The following is a 25,841-nucleotide window of genomic DNA, read 5'->3' on the forward strand; positions in this document are numbered from 1 at the left end:
AGGTACTGCATTTCAGGAAAGTGTTTGGATACAGCTTTGGGATGCATGGGTTAAAATATATTCCCAACGTGTAGGTTTTCATCATAATGATGAGAAAACTTACAGCCAGAAGTGCTTCAATAAAGTAATACCAAATGCAGAATTACCTCTGTTATCTTCTAGTGAAGTCCCTGCACTGGGAGAAATTTGATCATTTGCTTAAAAAGTGCTTACTCTATAATCGTTTCCCAACCATTGAACTTCTGGGTGGGAATTTACCCTATCAATGTATTTTTATGCCAGATGCCACATTACATTTGTAAAAGACAAACACCTCTATCTTTAGCAGAGCTGGTTGCTGCTTCATTGCTTTTCCTGCCACTAGTGGATGATTCTGCTGTTCCTGTGTTTAAGAAAGACCTCTCCCTTAAGTGAGACCATGAGCAATGACCACACTTCAGAAAAGCAGGTAACAAGTTGACAAGTACTCAGTGGAGGACAGTGGTATTTCTTTCTTTAGATATTATTTTAGTATTTTCTTCTTCATTGCCAATTTTATTCTATTGTAATTTCATAAGTAGCTTGTAGGAATGAACAGACTTCAGATGTCCCATGGGCATTCTGCCTGACCATGTAAAGAATGTTCACTATCAGTCAAATGGTTGAAAATAACAGGAAACCTTGTACAGATCCTCATTAAAATGGACTAACTTCTTATCTTGGAGATACAGACCACTCTCCCCTGTAATAGAGAATATCTGCAAAAAAGAGACAAAGAAAATGATGTACTTGTAAGAGCAGTGGTATATTTGCCATAACCAGAATTACTCTGAGAAAGTGGTGCCCGTGCTTTCGGCCTGGACAGTCACATAACTTCTGATAACTGTGTGATAAGGAAAGGTGTGACCCTTCTCCTGCCAGATAAGTGGTCGTGTATATGTCACATTCTCCAAATCTACCTGCCCTGTTATTTAGCTGTCACACATCCAGGTACATGTGAAATGAGTCATCACTGAATGCTGCGTGTGTGCCCTGTTATGTGGTTAGGCAGGTTTACTCTGTCCTGTATTCACTGCACAGTGTCACATGGCCAGAGGTTACACATCAGTCTTGGCAGACACGTGTACACAGTTCTACCATGCATCTTTCTTATGGTGATGGGACTTGTCTTTAGGCTGTAGATGAGATGAAGGCAAGTGGAAGGTCTGTGAGGAACTCAGAAGTGGTTGGTTCAGGCTGCCCAAGTAATCACCTGTTTTGTGGCTTGCTGCCTCTCCTTGCTTCAGGGACACCATGGAAGATGGTGTTAAGTCTGAGCTGTGGCCTGGATGAACTGCCTGGTGTGCTGTATTCACCTCATGAGCTTACCACCCCTGCACTGAAACCACTCTGACTCACTAGCTAGAATTTCATCCATTGATGTAATTAAAAAGTAATAAAAAAATGAAGCAAGGCTAATGAGACTCTTTAATAATCTCAGTGGATGTCACTAAACCAGAAACATAGGAATAAATTCATTTTAGAATAAGTAGACTTTATTAAATTGAAGTTTTAAAAGTGACTAGGTTTTCAAAGCATAAAAAGGTGGGTTTAATCAAACTCCAAATTCCAAAGCTAAGGTAACAACTTGTTATCAAACACATGAAGTCTTAAGATTTTTTCTCATGTTAGGAGTGCAAACAGATGTTTTGAAGGAGTAATACATTCCAGTTGTTTTGTAAGCAGGAGACTGTAAAGGGAATGACTGTCTTTGCATTGTATCTTCTGAGAAGGAAGGCAGGCCAGCAAAGTGACATGTTCAGATTTTCCTGAAAGAGGGACCAACCGTGAGTAGGAAAACCAAACTATATCTATTACTTTTCTAGTCTTCTTGTCTCTCTCTTTTCCCAGGCTTCTGCCTGGATACATAAGAAGCCCGTTGTTTACTGATCTAAATCCCAAATTTTACTTTGTTGTTATGCAAAAAGACTACACGTATATCGAAACCTGAAAAGCATACAGGGTTTGAGCTGATGTGTGGATGCTGGACTCTCCTGATTTGATCTCAATCATGTTGGAAAATAATGTATCAGAAACTGGCAAAGACATACTTATTTAGTACACTTCAGCATGAAACCTTATCAGCAGACAGGTTCAACTGGGAAACTGAGTATCACCCAGAGTGATTGTATCACCCTGAGTATCACCCAGGCATTGACTAGGAACTAGCACGATGCCTGATCGGTAGTCCTGGAAAAGCCTCAGGCTGTTATTCCTTCCCTCAAACTGTGGGTCCATTCAGAGGCTGAAGATGGCTCAGCTCTAGGACTGTGTCTACTGTGACAGTAACTATAATAAAGATTAAGTGCTTGAAATCATGGAACTGCCTGCTTAAGCGTGATTAGCTCTAGGAATGGTTGGATGGGTTTGCATGAAATAAAAATATCAAGAAACTTTGTAAACAAGTCAGTCCCCTTTTCTGTTTTATTGCAAAGTGTGCCTTTCTGGACTTCCAATTCTGCTTGAGTGGAAAGGCCAAAAGGCCAGGTGGTTTTTTTGGCTGTTCATTGTTATTGGAACGGGATGCCTCGGGGTGGAGATCTGCTGGCATAGTCCTTCCAAAGGGTCTGCTAATTTTCTCTCTGCTGCTCCTGGCTGCATGATGCTACTTCTTCCCTTATGTGGCTTAGCTGCCTGTATGCTGATTCAACTCATTGAAGCAGCAGAGAAAAATCTACTTTTCTATTATATTTTTAGATTAGTTTTCTGCCTCTTCAGTAAGATGAATTAGTTCATTGAAAAGCAGAACAAGGCAAGAAAAAAGACCAGATGACTGAAAATGATATGAGAAAAATTCAGGATTCCCCTCCTCTGTTTGCTATATCTTGCTTATGCGTTAGATACTCAGCTTGCCTTATCTTAGGAATTGCCCTATAAGCATGATCTGCATGAGTATAGATACCTTGTATGTTGATGTGAAGAAGGTGTTATTGATTCTTCTGAAAACTGCAGTGTGCCTAACTGCACATATGACTTTTCCCTCAGTCCTCTCTTTATGTGGGGACTGCCCAGGTTAGCAGAAATCCTTATGGTACCATGTGTATCGATGCAAAAGAACAGGATTATTTTTACAGATGTGAACACGTTACAACGTGTACAGCTAAACAGGCAGGAAGGAATGGGATCCTCAGATGGGGAATAGAGAGTTGAGGGCAGGAACCTTTTAACCAGAGTATTAGCTTTGTTCAGAGCCCAAACTTTTGTAGACAGACAAAGGTGATGTAATATTCCCAGGAGCTAGAAATTACTTCACCTTAAACAGTCCTTCAAGTTTGACTCACAGAGAAAATGACTTCAGGTGAAATATATTTTGAAAACATTAGCAGAAGGATTTTGATTTTATTACTTCTTTTGTTTAAAAGCCATAAATATAAAGCTTATTTCTGTCACTCCAGAATATCAGCTGACTTCCATAATGCCACGGAATTGATGTAGAAGGTTGCTTCTGGATATCTGTTCAGTGGAAGCACTAGCATTAGAGATTAAAAATCACTAGCTCTTCTCTCCTAAAAGACCCATTTTAAGAACTTGATAGGTATTGCTGTGTGATAGCTTCAGGGAACTGCCATTGTAAAAGGCAAGGAATCCCTGTGTCAGCTGAATCTGGGGACGGAGGGCTGACCGAACAGGGTAGAGGTTCAGTGCTTTTCCTGCTGACAAACAGGTCTAAAAAGTGCTTCAGAATTAGACCAGTCTGTTGCAGTGTGCCCTGACAGGCAGGTTGTGTCTTGCTGCTCCCTAACTACAGGATGATGGCCATCAGTGGCTAACACTGACATTGAGTGGCAGAGAAACCTGATAATTTGTCTGCACTTTCAGAGAAGATGGGATAATAAGTGAGTTATTTGTATTTCTGCCCATTTAAAGTAGTGAGCACGTATGGCAAAGAGCTAACAAGTTGAACTTTATCAATAATAACCCCCCTCTAGCCCAGGTACTTCTTCAGATTTTTCTGTAGAATTGGGAAGTAGGACTGATGAGTACAAGGGCTGAGGTGACAGCCCTGAGCTGTGGAGTGGCTTAGAGGAAAGCAGTGGAACTGGCTGTAGCACTGACAAAATAATTCCCACCCTCTGGAAAATATCACTGACTTCCCCTCTGTGTCTGTGGGCCAGGAGGAAGTACCCAGAACAATGAGATTAGAAATAGATGGATCTGCTGTTACATTAGGAGAAATCCTGCTTTTTTCAGTGATTTAGAAAGAGGAATGGAACATTTTTCAAGTTCTTTGCACATACAGTGTTGCACTGCTATGTACAGCTGATCCACATAAGCCTTTCCCAAATACTATAGACATTAACAACGTCTCTCCAGTAACTGAAAGAGGATACAACTTGAGCAAGAATGTCAAGCATTTGTAGAAGCAGATAGTTTGAAAACACAAACAGCTTCATCTTGCCAGGTGGCTTGATTGTGTTGACAGGAGAGTAAAGCAGTATGATGCACTTCGTAGTTTGTTCCAGTTACCAGACGGGACTGGTTGGTACTGGCTGAACAGACTGCACCTTTCCTCTCACCAGCTTTTGTCTTCATTCATCCTATCTTTTCTTTATAAGTAGCAAAAAATGGCTCCCTCAGACACCTCCTTTCTACCTCTAACTCTACGCCGAAATACAATTATCTCGCAATGACTACAAAGCTACTGCATTATAGCTCAAGCGTTACCATCTGTCAATAAAATCAGGAGACTGGAGCAGCAGGAACATAACAGCAGAACAGGACATGCAGATGAAGCTTAGAAAAGCTGTCCCACGGGAGCTCAGAGGATAAAGAGGAGTATGACAATCTGACATAGGAGGCACTGCTAATTGTAGTGGAATTGCTAACAGTGGAAGCAGCCTCTACACTTAGGTAGAGTCAGGAAGAAAAAGGTGTCAGGGAACAGGCAAGCAGGCAAGGAAGATGCGGCCACTTTCCTGTCTGCACCTCACTTATCTCTTTTGGCCTGACTGTTGTGTATGCAGAAGTCTGCAGAGCTTCCTTCCTTTATTGGAGTAGTCTAGGAGAGCAGTGGAGGAGTTGTGCCATTATCCGAAATTCCTGGAATAGGCAGTTCAATTGCTTTTGGGGGGCCAAAACTTTTTTGCTATCCTATGTATCCAACTGGGCCTTTGTTCATCCTCTGTCTTTGCATAGTTTTTGAATACAATTAACAAAGTATGTAGGACACTGCTGCTGAGTCTGTGGGCTCAGAGAGAGATCAGATGGAGAGGTGAACATTTGGCTGTTGCATCAAAATATTCTCAAGAAGAGTGGAGCAGCAAGTGTAGTTAAACTGAGGTGGAAGTATCCATTTACCACAGAGGAGAAAGAGATGAACAGCAGAGAAAATGTGAGTTCTCATCCAAAGCAGTGGCTGTCAAAGTGAGTCCTGATGTCCAAATTTCTTTTTGGACCAGATCAGTGTCATCTTGGCTGAGTGTCAACAGGTATTTATATTCGGACTTCTTTTCAACTCCTGGTAATCTCCTGTCTTCTCTATATTGATGGGGTTTGTGTGCACGATCTAGCAGAGTGCTTAACAGCCAAGATCTTCCTTCATCTGCACTAGATTTTTACTAGTAAAAGTGATGATGCCAGTCTTCCTCATCATATTGCTGACCAGTGCTACTGAACTGGGCCTCCTACAGTAATGACTGGATTTGGCTTGATTCCTGTTTCTAGCTTTTTTTTTTATTTTATTTCATTGGTTTTCAAATCAGTTTCAGAAAGTTCCTGCAGATTTGTCTGTGCACTGTCTGGATGCTCTTAATACAGTGAGCTGAGGCTCACTGATAGTGGTGAGAATCAAACCCATTTATTTTTCTTGGAAGAAAGACAAAGCCAAGTAATATATGTGAGGTGGGAGAGAGATAATGAGGAGGAAGGGCACAAACCAACAGCTTAAGTGGTATGTGCTGACTTTGGATTGTTGGAAATGTCTTGCTCAGGTGGCATATGTATTTGATGAAGTCTGTGCTTCCAAATGCTGTAACTACCTGTGCGTATCAACCCAGTGTAATCTTTTGTGGGGTTAATAGCAGTAAATGATCAACTTAGATTTTCCAGATTGTCTGGAGGTTAAATTTCTTTAAATCCCTTTGGGTGGAGGTAAAGCAAGTGCATAGTTTGGGCTGTGTGCTGTGACCTGTAACAGGATTTTGCTGGAATACACTAGCATGGATGGCCTTCAGGAAGGAAGGCAGATATTTATTGATATGAGGGGAATGCAAGGGGGAGTCGAGGGAAGTTTAAAAATTAACAGAAAACCCCCTCAGCTTTATCATTCCAAATAAGACCTTTCAGCTGTGACTATCAGTAAGAAAATCAAGAGCAGACCGGCCACAAACCATGTGAAAAGCACATGAAGAGTAGTGACGCTGGAGCATCCTGAAATCTGAGCAAAATAAGATTGCATGCCCAACATTTCAGAACACTTATATTACTAATATACATAAGGTGAATGTAGCACAGCAGTTCTGCAACCTGCCAATAGTGGTGAGTGCTTGGAGGCACCTCTCAGGTGGGCACGAGGGTGGCCCCAGGAGCAGCATGTCTGGCAGTCACAGGTGAGGTGGCAGTTAGGTACGGAACATCAGGGGTTTGTTAAGTGCTGACAGAAGCTGAAGGAGTGGAGACAGGAGGCTGCCAAGGGCAGGTCAGCACTAGGGAAGTTTTGCTAAATGGAGGGTGACATTAATATGTAAGAAACTGGGGGAGTGCAGGCCCTGGAGCAAGGCAAGTAAGCAGGGTGAGACAGGACAGATTACATAGAGCCTAGCAAGGTCACTTGCTGACCAGGACCCCCTCAGAACCCTCCATCCTCATACCCCTTGGGTGTTGCATCTCAACTTCACCCAGAACTGCCAGGTTTCTACTGCTCCATGACTGTGCAGGTTGCCAATTGGAGCACTAGCTCCTTGTGGGCTGTAAATGCCATGTGGACGTCGCAGAGAGAAAAATCCATGGGATATACCTCTCCAATACAGGGATTGTGTGTGTTCCATATTTTCCGTGCACCCCTCCCATATGGCAGTCTCCCATGCCACTGGCCACCTTTTCCCCCCACTGCTGTCAATGCCCTGCGTTCCCTTTTCCACGTCCAGTGGCTCTGTGAGCTCTCCAGCCCCTTTGGCTTCTCCAACAGTGATGCTGTGTGTCTCTCCTGCTGCCATCTCCCTAAGCATTCTCCTTTATTTTCTTCCAACCTGCAGTGTAAGTTGTCTCTTCAAGGATGGGTAAGAATTGCAAACCCGAGCTAGCAAGACAGGGTGAGAGGCATAGACAGGGTGAGAGGGATAGAGGGTGTTAATGGCTCCCTTGAAGAACCCTGGAAGTCCATGGTAACATGGAAATGGTTGAAAAAAAGCAAACCATATCAGTGGATGTAAGCCTCTATTTCCTTGTTTTCTTTTCAAGTTTTCAACTAGTAAGGATGAAGTGTTCCTCTAAAATGTTGATCAGAAGTGATGTCCAAAAGTTGCAGCTTAATATATAGACAGGAAGAAAATTGCTCTTGAGCAGAGTGCTAGGTCATGCTTTCCTTGATGAAGATGTTTTGGATTTTTTATTATGTAGCTGACAGATACTCTTTACTAGCACTCAGCTCTTAAAGCTGGCTTCTTTCCATCCTGCAAGAGCTATTATTAACAGAAGCTTGGGAGCTGAGCAAATTTGATACACCAGGAAAAATTGTGGAAATTCTTGTTTTTCTGTATAAGGAAGCTGAGGCACAGACAGACTCAGTGCTAAAGCTTAAATAGTGAATTGTCTAGCAGAAATAAAATTGAACATGAATTTCTCATTTCAGCTTTTCTGCTTGCCTTTTAGCTTATGCAGCTATTTTCCAGTGCTGGTTTTTGGTTGGTTAGATCTGAGGTAAATGTGTTTTCTGTGGTTACTTCAACCTGTCGTATTTACCAAAGTTGAGTTGCTTGGACTATTCACACAGGTCGATGTAAGATTAGTGTCGTTGCTAATCTTATGGGGAGTGTGTCCTTGTGCACAGAATTTGACGGAATACTTTTTACTCATTTACAGGCTACAGCCTTTTTTTGAATATATGGTAAGCCTCTTAAATAAAAAGGTCTTCTGCAGCTAAGAGCATTAGAAGGAATCAGTGTTCTTAGCAGAAAAGAACTATTATCCAAAATAATCGTATTGGAAGCCAGGAGAAATAAGACTTAGAGAGTAATATTTAAAATAATTTTTCATGTAAATCAAACCTACTGGATATGCATATACAGGCTGTATCACTAGACAGCTGAAATGTTAACAAATATAATCATTGTGATGAAGTTGTGCACTATTTTTCCTTAATTTCAAATAGTTTAATCAGTACTTTTATTTCTGGTGCGGAACTTTCATACTGTGCCTGTGGTACTGTTTGCAATCAAATTCTTCAGTTGTAATGACAATTTTGGTAATATCTATCAATCTCAGATTACATTATCTGGGAGTTATTAAGTTTGTATGTAAGTGCCTTGTACTTGATTTTGCTGAGGCTTTAGGACAGTATTTAGGCACATGTGTAAACACTTCAAAATACTATAGAGACATCACAGTCAATGTGGTGTTATACACAGTTTTTTGTAATGTGTGTTGGTTTCTTTATAAGGCATTTTGTGCTATGCATGCACCTTGTGTATCTAGTAAGAGACAGCATCTAGGAAAATAAATTTATCTACTTAATGTAAGGAGATAGAGAAGAGTAAGTTTTTTCTCACAAAAGCAGTTTGTCCTATAATAATTTTCTAGTGCTTTAGGATAGAATTCAAGAGGTTGGTAATATTATGTATTTAGCAAACTCTTCTTGTGGATTAATGTCTTCTGAAAATACAGTTTTCTCATTATTGGAAGTTACTACATAATTACCACGTACAATACGTGGAATCTCAGAGCTGTCTCATGGGGACTAGATCGGTTTTCAGTTCTCCAGGTATACAATGGTAGCGTGATGCCTGAGCTATGAGACCACCATAGTGTCCCTGAGAAAGCATGTTTTGAGTGCAGTCAAGCCAATTTGGGGGTGTCAGTTTGTAATTTAGATTATACAAAAGAATGATTTTACAGAGTGGAAAATTCAGATGTTGAAATCTCATTGACTTTTAGAAAAAAGTTGTGAACATAACTTCCCTTTGTGTTTTTTACAAACCTAAGTGTGGAGTTCATGTACTTTTGCTTTCTTTCTCCCTTGCTCATATGATCTCTTTCTGGTGTTAATCAGAACAATTGTTCTCACATGGGCTGGTCCTGGAGTGTGGTGAGTTGTTAATCAAATGGTGCATGTCATCTGCTTTAAACCATATACAATGTTCCAGGGCTAACCGGGGATAAGTCCTCTGAAGTTGGTTTCCTGTTATCGCCTCTGTTTTATGAAATAGGCAATCTCCTAAGCCTGTCCAAATAAACAGAATTGAAAAAGAAAGATACTTGTTTTGATGTCTGGGTGTTGGAGATTGTTTTTCTTTCCCTGGGCATGATGAAATGTTACATCATAGCCACCTTATTTTGCTTGGCTGTGCTCCTTAGTTTCTCTTATGTGGATGCAAAATAATAAAAAAGAACTTGAGCCACATAATATTTGGAAACTTTTCATTTAAAACATGTCTCAGTGCACAGATGTGTACCATACAGTAGAAAAAGAATTACAACTAGTTTAGTTGTTTTGATATAAGGTTTAGAAAATAGTCTTACATGAATTTTCCTTGAGGTCTTGCATACCTTTTTGTCTTCTTTTCAGGCATTGTTTTCACTCAAGTTGATTTTGTTGAACCAATATTCAATTCAACATGGAAAGAATTTGATCAACACACTTGACGAACAGGCAAACAGCCTGGAGGCACAGGAACTTCCTGAGTTGGCCTCACTGCTGGATCTGCGGTGTTGTAAGATTGGGATCAATGTTGAAGTACCTGTATTTGTGTGGCTATCTCAGGCTTTCTTATCCTTGTGGTATTTTAAGTGTTGTTTGGTGTATTTCTGAAGTGCCACTGTCAAATTAATCAAGTGCTCCTGGCTTCCCATTCAAGTCCATGCTGGGCTTCTTCCATCATGCTGTCAGATCTGTTTAGGCAACTTGCACACTTGTAAATGAAGTGTCTTCACGATGACAGGCTGTTTCAGTTCCTACCTCAGGAAAGTACTGCCACTGAAGGCAGGTTCTGCTATGACACTTAATCCTTCCTTCCTTTCTTCCTTCCCTCTCTCCCTCCCTTTCTCTCTCCCTCCCTCTCCACCTCCCTCTCCCCACAGTGAGTTGTCCACTAGAATTTGGGCTGTTTGGTCACAAAGCCTAGTTAACTTCTGAAAAATGAGAGGAGAAAATAGTACAGGAGATTGCAATGGCTATGCCATAAGGTGCAGGTTCAGGTGCAGTTGATGGTTCCCAGCTTGTACTAGAACTCATTTGTTGGCTTTCCAGCTGGAGAATTGCAAAACTGCTTAAGTTTTGCACAGCTGATCAGTAGTAATCTTCTTTGCTAAAGAAGATTGCTAAAATAAACAATGAGACAACAGAGGGGGACTGATAACCTCTGCTCTTGTACACAGGTGAGGAAAATCTTCCTGTTGGGGAATATTTATTTTTCCTCTCGTTTCACAAGGTAGAGGCATATATCTCTACTTTAGCCTGCTGGACCTCATTCAGTGATCTAGCAGGTTTTTTTCTGGTTAAAAATTCTGAGACAATAGGTAAATTATAGAACCCTGTAGGACTTACACCCTGATTCTTTGTTTACTGCTCTTTCTCCTTGTGAACCGTGAGGAGTCCCAGAGTTAGCAGCCAAATAGCTACAATAATATATTCAACATGAGCAGGGCTGGAGGTTTTTTGTTTGGTTTTTGGTGGTTTTTTGTTGATATGGTTTTGTTTTTTTATTTGTTTGTTTTATTTATTTTTTTTTTTTAAATCAGATATTTTTAAAAGGATATTTTGAATACTCTGAGAGAACTTGAGCAACTTTTTCTTTTCCTTCTGGTATCATTTTCCAAAGTATCTGCACTCTGAAATCTGCAGTCACCATCAGGTTGCCCATGTATTTACCCTAGTGGGGCCTTGACCCATTAGTCGTTTGGTAGATGTCCAGCAGTATGCCAAGGTCAGAGGAAGCCTGCCCTTATTAGGTATATTTACAGAAAGAAGCAGTCAGCCTTTCTTATAATCCCAAATAATTTCCAAGAGTGGAAAAGTTGCAGTTCTGTAAATCTTGTAGGCTATTTTTGGTGTTCAGATATCTGCCATAGATTCACCTATGGTTTCCCAGCAAGATTAAGACCACGCTGCTGTTGAAAATAATGGTCCTGCTCTGCAGATATATTGATGAGTTTTCATGTGGATCATCCAGTTGTTCTGAGTTAGCCCCTGGCTGGGTGAATGCTACAGCTGACATAAGGGCAGGAGCAGACAGGGAGGAAAGGGCTGATGGCACCTATAGAGGAGACAGCTTGTCACGGTGGCTAACTCCGAACGTTCAGGCTCAGGACCAGCCTTAGGTCAGACAGCAGGATTTTCGCCAGTACTGTGTGTTTTGTCCGGTTGCTGCCTTGCACTGGCTGTTCTGTTTGTCCTGTTCCCCCAACACATTGTGAATTATTTCTTTCATAAGATGAAGGATCAAGGAACTTGCCTCCCTCATATTTTCAGATTCCCATTACCTAGGCTAAGTGACTGAATGGCTTTACTGTCTTTCTTCTCTTTGCTTTTGGATTGACTCCTCTGTCAGCCTTGAAGAATTATGTTTTTCCGCAAGGCATTCTCTTTGCCCTGGCTAATTCTCAGTACTGCGATGTGCCAGGTTGATTGAAGAGGTCTCGCATGGTCTTCTCTATCAGCACTCTGGGAAATTTTTTCCTTGCTTTCCCTTTTACCAGATCTTACAGAGATAAATCAGAGCATTAAATAAAAGGCAAGGGTTATGGGTCATCTTCTCTGGCTTTTTGCAAATTTTTTGCAAATTTACTCATGGGCGTTTTAAGAGCTGGCTTGAGCTAGATTTTCCGATTGTCTCTGCTGACAGGAATCATATTAGTTACAAGTGACTCTGAGTCATAAGGTTGCACAGGTATCTATTGTCAGACTGGGCAATCACATTAAATCATCCAGTTAACCAGAAGTAACTGGAGTGAACATGAGAGGCAATTTATTTATTTGTGGGTTGCTACTTCAGTCACATTCTTGCTGTGTATACAGTTACTACAAACAAGTGGCTGTGCGTGCACAGCTAAAGAGGGCCTACAGGATTGTAATTTCATGGACAGACATACTAGCTGAGCCAATCTCAGACAGAGTGAGTCCGGTGTCCCTGTCCCCAGGCACTGTCTCATGCCCTCAAGTTTGTACATGTGGAGTGAAATAGGTGGAAGATGCATCCCTTGAGAACTGACTTGAGTGAAACAAAGGTGAAATCTATTTTTCCTCTGGGTAAGTTCCCCAGTCCTGTTTATAGCAAAGCTGCAAAACCATCTGTGTCTGTCAAAAGGAAACAGAGACATGGGATGGGAGAGAGAGGATGGACCCATGAGATGACGGACTACTTCTCTTGGAGGCAGAGCCAGCTGATCCTAAAACGAAGTGTCTGTTGAACAATGAATTAAGGCAAGTGATGGCAAGTCTGTTTAAGCTGTCCTAAACAACCTCTGGACACCAGCCCCATCTTTCAGGCAGCTTATTGTGATTCCTAAGTCTCCCAGCTGCTTTTTGTGCAGTTGGAAACTAACCCAGCTGAAAAAAACTCCAGGATTTAAGTGGGCATTGGGGGTACAGTCAATTTGAACCCTGTTCACCCTTGAACCTCTTAAGCATGTGCCCTCACAAGAAAGAGAACAGATTCAGACTGCTCGTGGTGGGAAGAAGGTGGGCGTTGTTTAAGATGGCATTGCCAGTAAAGAAAGGGATCAACAAACTGAAGGAATCGTGCAGTTGTTCATATGAGAAGAACAGTTATTGTTGTTAAAACACTCTGCGGTTTTTTTTAACAATTGGCTTAAAATGCTGTCTCTTGAAATGAAAAGATTTCTCTTTTTCCAGTCCGAAAGCCAAAGCATTCATTCATATGTGCTGAGAGTCTGTTTCATAACTCACATTTTCAGTCACAGGGCTTGTCTTTACTATTTTTAATTTTCTTCTCTAGCTGCTGTGTTTCTTTTGACTCTCTTTACTTAGTCATAGATTAGACTATTTTTTTCTATTTCTTCTACTTTTTTCTACTTTGTTTCATTCACTGAAGCACATGATCTGTTCTGTTTCATCCTTGCACTAGAATGATTGGATTCTGTTAATCTTACAGGGTAAAAAAAAAAAAGAGAGAACAAGAAAAAGGCTCTGATTTGGGCAGTAATGTTTACGCTTTCATATTTGGCTCTTTAAATGTGTGAAATTCTCTTTGCTAGTAATGGACCTACTGTTATATGATGGAAGAAGTAGATTGGAATTAAGACCAGATAAAAAAATAGTGCCTTAATTACTGTTCTCAGTAAGTACTTCTCTGTAGTAGATAATGCAACTGTTGTTTTTTTTCAGGAGGATGAACCATCTTTGCTTTTCATGAGGCATGTTGGCAGTGATGATGCTGTGGCAATGACTTGCCATATGACGATTTGCCTTGCAGTGGTAGAAGAGGAAACAGAGCTGAGACTTCTTGGTTCCCCAACCTTGATTTAAACTTCTCCATCTTTAAGCGTATTGCTAGGCTCTATCTTGGAGTTATTTTGCTTACCTGTTGTGGCAACTGGTTAAAATGACAGAATGTGAATGCTGAAAGCTTTGGGGAATGTTTACAGTCCAGTGGGATACAAGTTAGTAGTCATATCAGTGTACTGACACTTATTAACCACAAAGGGATTTTTCTTAAAACATTCTCTGTCAGAGATTGATTTTCACATACTAAATAATTCTTCTCAGCTGAGCAGTTTCCTGTAACAGTGCAGAAGCCAAAATCAGCTTCCATTCCATTGACACCATTCAATGTGGACCCATAATCTAGCACACTCTTACCTGTCATGAGACCTATCCATGCAAAATACGTATCTGGGGTAACCATATACTGCTGTGAGCTGCACGGAGTTGGTGTCACACTCTGAAGTCTTCATTATTTTCAGAAGGTCTTGCATGTCCCATTTGCCTAACCCCTCAAAACCAGGCTTGTATTAATAATGTTATGGTAGACATTTTATGTGGAAATAAATTGCTACTATATTGGGATTTTTGTCCATCAAATTAATGTCCACCATGATAAGCAATAGAACACAGTGCTGACTAAATTTAGAGGAGAGATTCTTGGTCTTAAATTATTTGTTCTTTCCAGTATCAGCTAGTCTTTAAGTAGTAAAGGAATTGCTGAGTAGATCTAAGGAAAAGCCTGTCAAGTGATCGATGTTTAAATTCAATAGCTTCATCAAGAAAAGATTCCAGCACAGATGAAAGAAGTCTTTCTTCATTTGTCAGTCTTTATAATTGAGACTGAAGCAGAGTTATAAATTCCATCTTTCCTCTAGTGGGAGCTATTCATGGTGGGTAAATATTTGTAACAATATGGCATTATCCCTGCTATTGAGGTTTTTTCATGCTCACTTAGTCAGACTTCCTGTGCTGCTGATTTTAATTCCATATGGAGGTACAATGGCATAAGAAGTTGTCTGTGCTGGCAAAATGAGAAATCTCTTAGGAATGGATTATGACAAAGAGGTACTTTTATAGCAGCTAGAGAAGCTAAGAAATTGACAACTGATCACATCACTTTTCAGTTAGTCTTTGCACTGTGACAGGGATATTACTGCTCTGCTTTGCTGATGAGGGAAGACTCAGCTACGGGGAGAGATTCTAGCATCAGGTCCTATCTTCGTTACCTGCTAATTCTGTATTTAACCTGGATTTTTCCCTTCAGCATGAGATGCATTGTTGAATCTAAAGCAGCTGTCAGAGTCACACATGAAAGCTCTGTCATAAGCTGCCTTGGTGGCTTTTCATCAGCTCCTAGTGCCAGGTGGAGTCACTGAATGCATGTACTCACACAAAGAAGTAAGGAGTCTTTTAACACCTACTCACAAACCTCTAGGCACTCGTTCCCATACACTGCTTACCTGTGCTGGCTCGTTCTTTGCATCATTGGCCTGAAATGGGAAACATAAAACCTTTTCTTAGCATCTAGTATCCCAACTTGCCTGCAATCTCCTAATTTTCATTCATTTCATTTTAAGCAGCAGAGCAATGGGCCCTCAGAAACTCAAAAGTCTTTATTCAAATTGCTTGATTGCAGAAACACATCAGATGTCTGGTGTCAATCTGAGCTGAAAAGAGAAAAACCTGCTCTTCTAATATTGAAGGAACACCGAACATCAAGCTGCTGCTGTTTGACCAGAGGGTTGAGGGATCTTAAGATCAGTGTAGAAGAAAGATAAGGAGGCTGAAGCGGTAGAGGCTGGAAATACAGTGGTAAAAATTCCAGTGATGAAATGGGCTGTATACTGTCACCCCTGGGAGCATGGGGCAAGGGCAAAGGTATCCATGTCAAACATGACATCTGCAAAGACCAGTCCACTCTGGCAGCCAGCAAAGGAACAGAGAGAAAGACAGTGGGAGGTAAGCGGCCTTACCCTGCGTTGGAAAAAAGCTCAGCTTTGATATACAAGATCTATATCATACAAAGAGTATAAGCAGCACAGATTAGGACTCAACATCTCAGGACAGGAGTTGTCTTTATTCCTGTTTCAAAGGACAGTTTGAAACATATGGCATGTGCTGGATTCTGCGTCTGGCAAGGGGCAACCCTGGATGTACATACAGACTGGGGAATGAGAGACTGGAGAGCAGCACCACACAAAGCGACCCGGGGGTCCTGGTCAACAGCAAGTTGAATATGAGTCAGCAGTGCTCTGGCAGCCAGGAGGGCCAACTGTGTCTTGGGGGGCACCAGGCAAAGCATCGCCATCCAGTTGAAGGAGGTGATTGTCCTACTCTGCTTTGCGCTGGTGCAGCCTCACCTGGAATATTGTGTGCAGTTTTGGGCATTGCAATGTAAGAAAGGTATTAAGCCCTTAGAGAGTGTCCAAAGGAGGGCAATGAAGATGGTGAAGGGCCTTGAAGGGAAGCCATATGTGTAGTGGCTGAGGTCACTTGGTCTATTCAGCCCGGAGAAGAGAAGACTGAGGGGAGACCTCGTTGTAGTCTACAACTTCCTCGTGAGGGGAAGAGGAGGGGCAGGCACTGATCTCTTCTCTGTGGTGACCAGTGACAGGACCCAAAGGAATGGCCTGAAGTTGTGTCAGGGAAGGTTTAGGTTGGATATTAGAAAGAGGTTCTTCACCCAGAGGGTGGTTGGGTACTGGAACAGGCTCCCCAGGGAAGTGGTCACAGCACCAAGGCTGACAGAGTTCAAGGACTGTTTCGACAATGCTCTCAGGCATATGGTGTGATTCTTGGGATAGTTCTGTGCAGGGCCAGGAGTTGGACTTCAGTGAACCTTGTGGATCCCTTCCAACTCAGCATATTCTATGATTCTATGATCTTGAAAGCTCACCTTCAGCTTTCTGTTTGGAGAGTGCGTCATTGCTTATTTGTCAATGGATCTCCCACTTTCTTCTTCCTTCATCCCAATCACACTGTTCAGACTATTTGGTTCAGATATGAGGGGGCAAAACAGTCAAGTAGGATTTTATTGTTGGATAGGTTTTCGATGTGACCACAATTGTAGCTCTGAGGTGGTAGAGTGGCTCTGCTGGAATTGTATATGCTATTTCCCTCTCGGAAAGGGAAATTTCTGAGATCCCTATTTCATTCTTGCATTTTAACATAGCTAGCAAATGGAAAAAAAAAAAAAAAGAGGAAATCTAGCACTTCACAACAGGTGAAGTAATTGGCCTTTTCAAAACTGGAAGCATTTATATACAGACTTAAAACACTGTGTCTGCCTCTTGATCAAATCTAAATTGCCAGGTGCCTGCGTGTTTCCCTACCTGTTCAAAATATTTGCCTATTTAGACAGCCTGTAGGTTATCACATACTAGGCTCTTGCCTAGCTGACTTAATTTCTTTCTGTAGAGCAGTAAGACAGAATTTTTCACTTGCTAAGACTTCCAGTCAGTGATTCTGTTGTAAGAAAAACATATCTTATCTGCTCTGTAGTTTGCAGTCTCTGTCCTGTCACTTGATTACTTGAGCTCCTTCAGTGCAAGATAGAGAAAGATTTCAGTGGTACAAATGGACCCTCACACATTGTAAATAAACAGCTTTTTTTCTCCTGTTGTAGTATGTAAGAGTGAGGTCTCGTGGTGTAGTACAGCAGATCTATAGGTCACCATCATGTGTAAAAGTCAGTTTCTCTCATTTTTCCCTCTCTTCCCCTCTTCCTACTCTTCCTCCTGTGATCAACTGCACAATTCTCCCTTTTCTTTCCTGGCACTCCTCTTGCCCTTGATGGGCCAATTCAGCTCACTGAAAATAAAAAAAACCTCATTCAACATAAGCAAGTGAATATTCTTCTGAGGATTCAATGAGCCAGAGCAGCTCAGCTCAGCTGCCAAGCCACACAAGAGATGGAGCAGGAATGCACAGAAAGAAATGGTGGAAGAGGCAGCCCACCCATTGTAGTAGCAAGATCTGGCTCTTAGATCTGACCAGATGCAATGTGAAACCTTACCCTAAAGAAAGCTTGCAGAAGTCTGAGACAGGCACAACATAGCCACTGCTGCTATTATGTCTTCTACTAACTGACCTACCCACCTCCTTTACTTCAAGAACTGTTTTGAATAATCAGAAGTTAATTTTAACTCCAGATTTCTTCCCTGAGGATAAGTCCCTCTAAGAATAATTCTCAACAGATAGAAGATTAATGGCAAAATGAGCAAGCAACAGGAGCTGGTGGACCTCAAAAAGAACAAAGGTGGGACTAATGTGTCTTCTAATCCTCGAGAGTGGGTCCTTCTTTCTATTTTGTTTGCACATACTTTGACCAAATTAGGGAGCTACTTTTTTAACCTCAAGGATTTTCAATGCTTGTGGAAAAAAAGAGGAATGTTTATTTTTGTAACATGCACATCAGGATTGTATCTACATACAAAGCAACAACCCCAGTGCACCATACTGCAGCCCAAACACAGGACTTTGTCCTATTTTCCAGGCACTCTTGAGTGTATTAGAAAAATTGCATTCCATACCGCCTTTGCTCTGGCAGCTGTATTGCTTGCTGGGGCTACATGCATCAAGGGCAGGTGTGAAACACAACGGAAGTGTGTTAATGTTTGTAGGTGTGCCCATACTGTAGAAGAGTAGGCTAGCACGTGGGTAAACTGTGATTAATTACCTCTGGGATTGAAAAAAACTGTTTGGCTTTGTCTCTCGTGCATTGCACAGCAGGTATGTTATTTCTCTTCCTGACAGGTGATGCTGGGAGGATAAATCATTTGTGTAGCTACTATATTATGAACTGACTGACTCTTCAGGTTGAGCTACCAGGGTGAGTACAGTGAGCGTAGTCAACTTTCCAAGCTGGAAGTGAGGGAAATAGTGCATGGTTTGAAAGTGTTTGTACGTAAATGTGTCCCTGCCACACTGCTGATGTCCTTGGTGTTTCTGTGAACAGGCAGACTTCAGCACATTCATGTATCAAAACAGAAAGTGCTTATTTAAGAGTTAAAATCGGCTGCATTTTATTATGTTGTGTAGCACTACCCTACTTCCAGCCTGATGCCCTCGGAGGATATTGCTGTAGGCATATTTTAGCTGCGGGCATTTCTCCTCTGCTAGATTCTCAACAGACAGGGATTAGAATGCGATACTTGGCTGAAGCTGTCCTGCTGACAGATCACAGTGACCTTGCTGTGACTTCTGTTCTGATCTCACTGGCACTGCTGGAATTTGACACACTAGAACATGAGATACTGGCTCCATTATGCCACTAATTGGTATCGAGAGCATTGTGTTCTTGCCTCCTTCACCATCTGATGTAGGTGGAAGATAGTTCTAATTTATCATTGCCATGTGATTTAGGAGGCTTAATCTCTATCATCAGCCAGTTAATACCCTTATCCTTTCATATGGCTGTCTTTATCACATGCAGGTGTAGAGCTTGACACAGGCTTGTACTGTAAGCATGCTTGGTCTCCTTATCTTATTGCTGGCTCCTCTTCTAGAATGAAAGGAAATTGTTTGCTTTTTGAGCACTAAATATTTTTCTCCTGCATCTTCAGAGCTAGATCTTAAAATATTTTCTCTATTTGTCAAATGTACAGCAACATAGTATTTTGTTTCTGCAAGGTTAATTTTGGACTACATAAATTGACTTTTATTTTTGTCTAGCAGTATCGTGGAAGGTAACACAGTAGGGAAATTCATATTCTTAACAAAAATACTTCAGAGTTCACTCTCAGTGGCAGGTTTTGCCTTTATAATGATTTATTTTGTCCAGTAATTACAAAGCTGGAAAAAAATATCAGCAAACTGAAACAGAAAACAACTCCATATGGGATGATGTTTATAGCACCTTTTTTTCCTCATGGACCAAAAAAAAAAAAAAAAGACAATAGTTTTCCAGAGTCCAGTTTTGTCAGTCCTGCAAGTTGGAATTTCATGCTGTTAATATAATCATTAGGGAAGTTTATGATCCTGAAGAATATGACTTGCAAATGCTTTGGTATCAAGAGGGAACAAATAACAAATCTGGCCCAGAGGGATCACAGGGAGTAGTTATTAGCAGCAAACTACCTGACACAATTAAAAAAAAAAATAAAAGTTGTGTATTTAATTACTGCAGCTCTGCCAGATGAAAGTAATAGTATTTATTTCTGGCACTAGTTAGATACTGATGGTTAAATCTACTGGGGACTTCAGTGTTGTCAAAGTTGCTTTTACCTTGCAGCATCCTGGCTGCCCAAGTGGAAGTCACAGCCTGCTATTAGACCCTGTGGCTCCGTGGCAACCCATGGAAAGACGAGTGTCTTGGAGTAAGGTGAAAGCAGTGTACAGCTACCTAAAATATCAAACATGAAGTGCTGAATTGCACAACAGGTTTGAACCCCCCTTCTTTCTCTTGGCTTATTCTAGGCTGTAGGAGTGTGCCTAGGCTAGATGAGAATCCATATCCTCTTTTTGGGTACTTAAGTGTGCCCTTTAGTAATGGGGTAGATGATCAGTGTTGCATAGAAGTTAGGGCATGGTTAGGCTGTGGATGACTGGGGACACCTCCCTGCTGGGGATGCTCTTCCTCATCCTCGATTCAAGGGCTGTTCATACATTTTACATTAGTCTGCCCACATGACACAGTCCTCTATCTGAGGAGTCCCGTGAACACGCGAATTTCCAAATCTCAGAAGCAGGGTAAGGGCAAGTGATAGGAGAGCTTGCAGGACAGCAGAGCAATTATTAGCAAAGGTGTGAATGCAGCTCACATCCCTGAATTGATTTCTTATACCTGTGCCACATTTCTCCTTTCTCTGAACAGGTAATAGTTGGCAAACTAGAGAAGAGAACTTGTGATAATATTGACAAGGTGAATTATGACTCATAAACCATACTAATGAGGCTGTTTCAGAATAGAGGTCAAGAAGAAAGACTGTTCAAAAGGAGTTTAATGCACGGGACATGTTAGGGGCCAAGCTCTCTTTCTTACACTTTCATCTCACTGATTATTTTTAAATGACCCATAAAATCTTACAGATCTGAACAAGCAGATAGTTTTTATTGCAAAACACTAAAGATTGTTTCCTGATTTTTATTGGCTCCCATTTTGAGTAATGGTGCACAAAACTAAAGGCAAATTTATTTCTTCAATAAAGATGTGGCAGAGATCTGCTGGTAAAAATCTTCTTATTTCCTTGACCTTAGTTACATGACCTACATTGGGGATAGAAAATCCCACATCAGAGATTTTCATCTGTTGAGTACAGAAGTTACAATTCACAGTGCTTTTTTATAATGATCATACAGATGAATTGAAAGCTTTAGGCAACTACATTGAGTGATGATAAACTACTGCTCAGTGGTTTGGTGACTTGAAAAAGAATGATACATGCATCTTTGCATATTTGTTTTTCCTCGATCATTTTATGGTTGAAAAGCATGTTAGTCACTTTCCTGGTTTCCTAGAACAACTAGTTGCTTTATGAGTTTTTATGATTGTTACTTATTGAAACAAACTTACTTAGGGATCTTTACGTTCCACTTTTCCATTGTGTCCAAACTCCTAAGTATCTGTTCATTTCTTCTCACAATTTCCTTGGCATTTCCCACATCATCCCAAGTATTTGTAACATACTGGAGAGAGAGATGTTTCTTGTTTCTGATTTTTTTTTCGAACAAAGGAAGAGTCTTAGTCAAAAACAGTTGCCCAAATCGTTATAAATGGAAGGATTATTTACTAGACAACATGTACACAGCATTGTGCAGTGGTTCAGCAAGGTGCCACATTTAAACCTACCAAGACAGCACAAGATGGCCTGTCTTTTTTCTTAGATGTTGGTTAGACTTCCTTTCAAGAGGTTAGACCTCTTAGATGTTGGGACCTCAGGCTGTGTTTCCAGAGTATGAGGCATCTGGTGGCAGACAAAGGGGTTCTTGCTTCCTTCTCCTCGTACCTCCATGTACTCTTTCCTTCCCCTGCACTGCAAGGAGCTAGCCCCTCTGTCGGCCAACACAGAAGTCGTGAGCCAGATCAAGGAACTAATCCATGCTAAAAATTAACCTTTGTTTTGTTTTCAACTCCAACTGGCTCCTTTGTGGCGTTCACAGCAATGTTTTAGAAGTGGTGGTGCAGGCATAGTTCTTCATAGTGCAGCTGTGAAGGACCTGCTTGGCCAATGGGAGGTGAAGGTGGAGCTACAGAATGATCCCATCTGCTGAAAATTGGTTACTGTGGAACTATGGTCTCAGATTTCCCATCTTCCCTAGCAAGAGCAGAGCCCTTTTCTTGCCTCCTTACTGGCTCCTTAGGCTTGCATAAAAGAGACCCAAGACCTGCACAATTACTCTTTAACCATCCTTTTTTGATAAGGCCACTGTGAGAACATTTTAGGTGAGCAGATTAAAGTATTTTTTTCCACTGTTGAACACTTAAGTCTTGAAGGCACACTGATTATTCCCTACTTCCTATCTTCAGGTGTTGCTGAAGCAGTCATTTTTATTGAATTGCATAAGCATGGCCAAAGGTTGAGAAAGCTATAAAACCACAAGTAGCTAAAAATTCTCCAACCTAAAGACATGTTTGTGGAGTGATAAACCTATCATCAATAGCTCTGCAAGTGGAATGACAGACTCTGTTAATCATTGTACATATTCTGCTTTGAAGGGTTCAGATATTGTCACCAAGGAGTGGTCCAGTCCCCCCCTCATTAGGATGATGAAACAGCCCTACTTCAGAGGGCTGATTCTTCGAGGTACAACCAGTTAGCCTGCATTGCTGGGGTGCACCCCTGGGAGGAGAGCAAACTAAAGGTGGTGCTGGCTAGGAAAACAGAAGCTGCCACATCAAACGGCAGTTTCCACAGACTGAATAATAATCTCATGATCCAGTGGAGAATCTTCGACTTCTGTATGGACTGTGAATTCCCCCCAGCCTTGGTACCATGACTGTTAATGCCCTACATATCTCTTCCTGGATCACACAGGGATACAAACCTGAGACAGATGACGGATGGGCACATTTCTGTTGAATGCATTCTGGTGTGGATATTGGTGCTGTGTGCTTATTCAGGCTTTAGAGTGGCCGTGCAAAGGCGGACAATGCTTGATCTGGCATAAAATCTGCCAGTGCAAAATTAATCCGTCAAAACTGCCTTACTGCATTTCAACCAGCAGAGTGCATTTATACTGGGTGAATACCTAATGTCCCATGGCCGTGGCACTTGAGTAATGGTGCACAAAACTAAAGGCAAATTTATTTCTTCAATAAAGATGTGGCAGGTCCATTACCTGTTGCCTTAGAGTTTACCATACTACTGGAGATTAGTAGACCAGAAAAAGTGGAACTGGGTGCGTTTAGGGTGAGGAGTACCGAGGACTTTTCTCTGGTAAGTGGAGAGGAGCTGGTTTTGGAGCTGATGTTCAAGAAGCTTCATGAAAACTATGCTGTCGGTAAAGATACAGAGCATGGAATCTCTGGATTCAAAAGACAGCCCTCTTATTAATGAACGAAAGCAGGTGTGTCTGTCTCGTATCACAGGTATGTCCCAGAGTAACTCCTCTCAGGGATACTGCTTAAAACACCCTACTTCATTGGTTTAATCAGGTCAGGGACAATGTAGCTGATAACTGTTATTTGAGTAAAGAGGTGTGTATATCCACGTGTACAAACACAGACAAGACCATGTCATTGATAAATGTAATATCTATGTCTAGATGGGTCTGATCTATACTTTGCAGGTCCGAACTGGAAGCACTACTAACAAATATAGTTTAATTATTATCCTTAGAGCCTGGTTCTCACTCAGCACTGTGTGGTATCAACAGCTGTCTGCTGCCTACCATTCCCTGCTCCATAAAAATAGACAGAGACAGAGGCAAAATAAATTGAAACCATAAAAAGACAGGCCTGATTTTTTCTTTTCAGGGGAAAAAGACAAAAGTGTGGCTTAAAAGGCAGACATAGGCATGAAGAGTTCAGTATGATACCCTAAAGGAAAGCATTATCAAACATTTACTCAGAGCCTAGAGATTCCCAAATATGTTTATCTAGAAAAGGAAGATAAATTAAAAAATGAAGTCAGAAATAACTGTTTTAAGTAGGCTAAGTATCTCTCAACATGACTCAACTATCCTGGAAAGTGTTGCAATCTGCACTTCAGGCTGTCCTGCCCCTTCCTCCTTGCAGGTGAACATTCTTGGGAGGAAAAATTTGCCCAGCTCCTTTGCTGGGTTAGCAAGGAGCAGCTTGGCTGAGAAAATATTATTTCTAGTGCTCTATTTGTAACCTTGATAAGATCTCCACGGCAACAGAAGTTGCTGAATAGAATTGGTCATGGCATTTTGACAGAAGAAGTTTTCCACTAGAAAATGCTGTTTTAATGAAAAAATGTTGGGGAGAACAATTTGGTGTTGACAATGTTTTGGTCTGAAAAAAATTGGGAAAATCTGAAAAATGTCATGGAAGGAAGAGGCTTTTCTTTTTTTGCAACCTTTCCTCCTTGGAGCTTTCACGTCAGGAAACAAGACTACCATATTTTTCTTTTCTATTTTGGGATTAGTGGCTGAATTCCCAGTGCATCTCCTCTTTTTGACCCTTTATTTTAATATTATTCTGAAAAGGCTCTAAACCAAACAGGAGATGAGAGAAGCTGTAAATCTTCAAATTTCTAAGGTGTCTATTTTAAGAAAGAGAAATTTTGAGATAAAATCAAAATAATACAGTGGAAGGGTATACTATAATTACTTGCCCATTTTGTTTTTAATAGTTAATTTTATACCACATGGCCTAAAATCTCAGATTAAAACTGTTTTCTTTACTTTTCATGACTTATCTTCATCCCTTCTCTTTACCCTGAACTGCTGGATGTAGTGATGGCCAGAGACATGTATATCATATTCTTTCAGTAACATTATTAGTTTCACCAAGGAAAGGTCTTGGGACCTGCAAGTGCCAATCTAGTAATTTATCACTTTTCCCAGTGATTGTTCTTCATGAAACTAGTGGAGAAAATGGTATGAGTAATAAATGTTTCTGCAGAGGCAGTTTTCACAATTGTTCTGCTTCATGACTCCTTTTTTTCCCATTTAGTATTAAGACTACAAGTAAAAATGAAACTTTACTTGTAGTCAAAAAAGACAGGGAAATAGACACCTATCTTCCTCACTGTCTTCAGCAAGAATGTTATTTTTGAGATCTTCCCCTGGGATTTTTGGAAATGTATTTGGCAATCAAGATCATTAGTCAAATGTGCTGATTAGTTCTGTCACTTTGCTGCCTGCTGTCACTAGCAGCCATTTCAGTATCATCTCTCATACTGCTCTGCTGCCGAGGTTACAGGAGCCTTCCCCTGGGCCTTTCCCTCCTTCCCCCACACTTGCCACATCTCTTTGAGTGTTGTCTTTTTCAGGGTTTCGCAGCTGAACATGGAACATTAGGTGCACCATGCAGGGCCAGGGGATGCCTTTGCTCCTGGTCTAGTGCCAGCAGAGTTTGCCCTAGGCTCACAGGTCCAGGGAGGAATTACAGGGACAGACTGGTCTTTTTCCACAGCAGTGGCCTGTTTTGCAGACATGTTCAGTCAGCCATGGCCAGTACTGCAGCTACCTTGAAGTGGTACACATGACAAAATCCAGCCTGCCAAATTTATCTGGGAGAGGATGGGAAGCAGATAGAAGGCAGCTGTCAGACACACAGATACCTCCTCCTGCACTTACCCATTGGCCAACAGAGTCAGAACTGCTGCTGCTACTGCCAGGGAAGAACACTTCCCTTTCCAGGAGCCAGCCGCCACCACCAAGCTGTGCACATTTTCATGGTGTGGACTCACCATGCAGGAATGTGCCAAGTCACTGGAGGTGATCACACCATGTAAAATGTGTCGGAAATAGTAACAGGATTGATCAAATAAGGTATCTGGAGAAAGCATTCAGTTCCTAACTGGAATAGCTAAGATGATCATAAGGATAGAGGTGAGCAGGGAGAGAAATAGCTCAAGGTCGTACAGCATGTTAGGAGCAGAACTTGGGTGAGCATCCAGCATCCTAATTATCAGGCCGTTTTCCTATTCACCAGTCCTGTTGTAGACTCATGCTTTAGATTCAGCAGACATACATCTGCTTCGAATACATTTTTCCAGGAAAACATTGTCTCTACTTAACACAAACTGTATCCCACCACAGAGTTTGCACTTGCTGTGGCTGCTTGGCATCTTGACTCTGGTGTTAAAATTGGCAA

General features: G+C 41.3%; 1 protein-coding gene across 1 annotated transcript in view; it reads left to right on the forward strand.

Moving 5' to 3' along the window:
- The window catches only part of LOC113993797, a 96,910-nt gene that overhangs the window by 27,432 nt on the left and 43,637 nt on the right, over nt 1–25,841 (forward strand). The window contains exons 5-6 of the mRNA XM_039378239.1: nt 326–448; nt 9,740–9,879. Of these exons, the coding sequence (XP_039234173.1) occupies nt 368–448; nt 9,740–9,879 (221 nt within the window). The 5' untranslated portion in view covers nt 326–367. The remainder of the gene's footprint in view (nt 1–325; nt 449–9,739; nt 9,880–25,841) is intronic.

The sequence above is a fragment of the Pipra filicauda genome, unplaced genomic scaffold (genome assembly GCF_003945595.2).
Source record: "Pipra filicauda isolate LSUMZ 115617 unplaced genomic scaffold, ASM394559v2 scaffold132_size2486313_pilon, whole genome shotgun sequence".
NCBI classification, from domain to species: Eukaryota; Metazoa; Chordata; class Aves; order Passeriformes; family Pipridae; genus Pipra; species Pipra filicauda.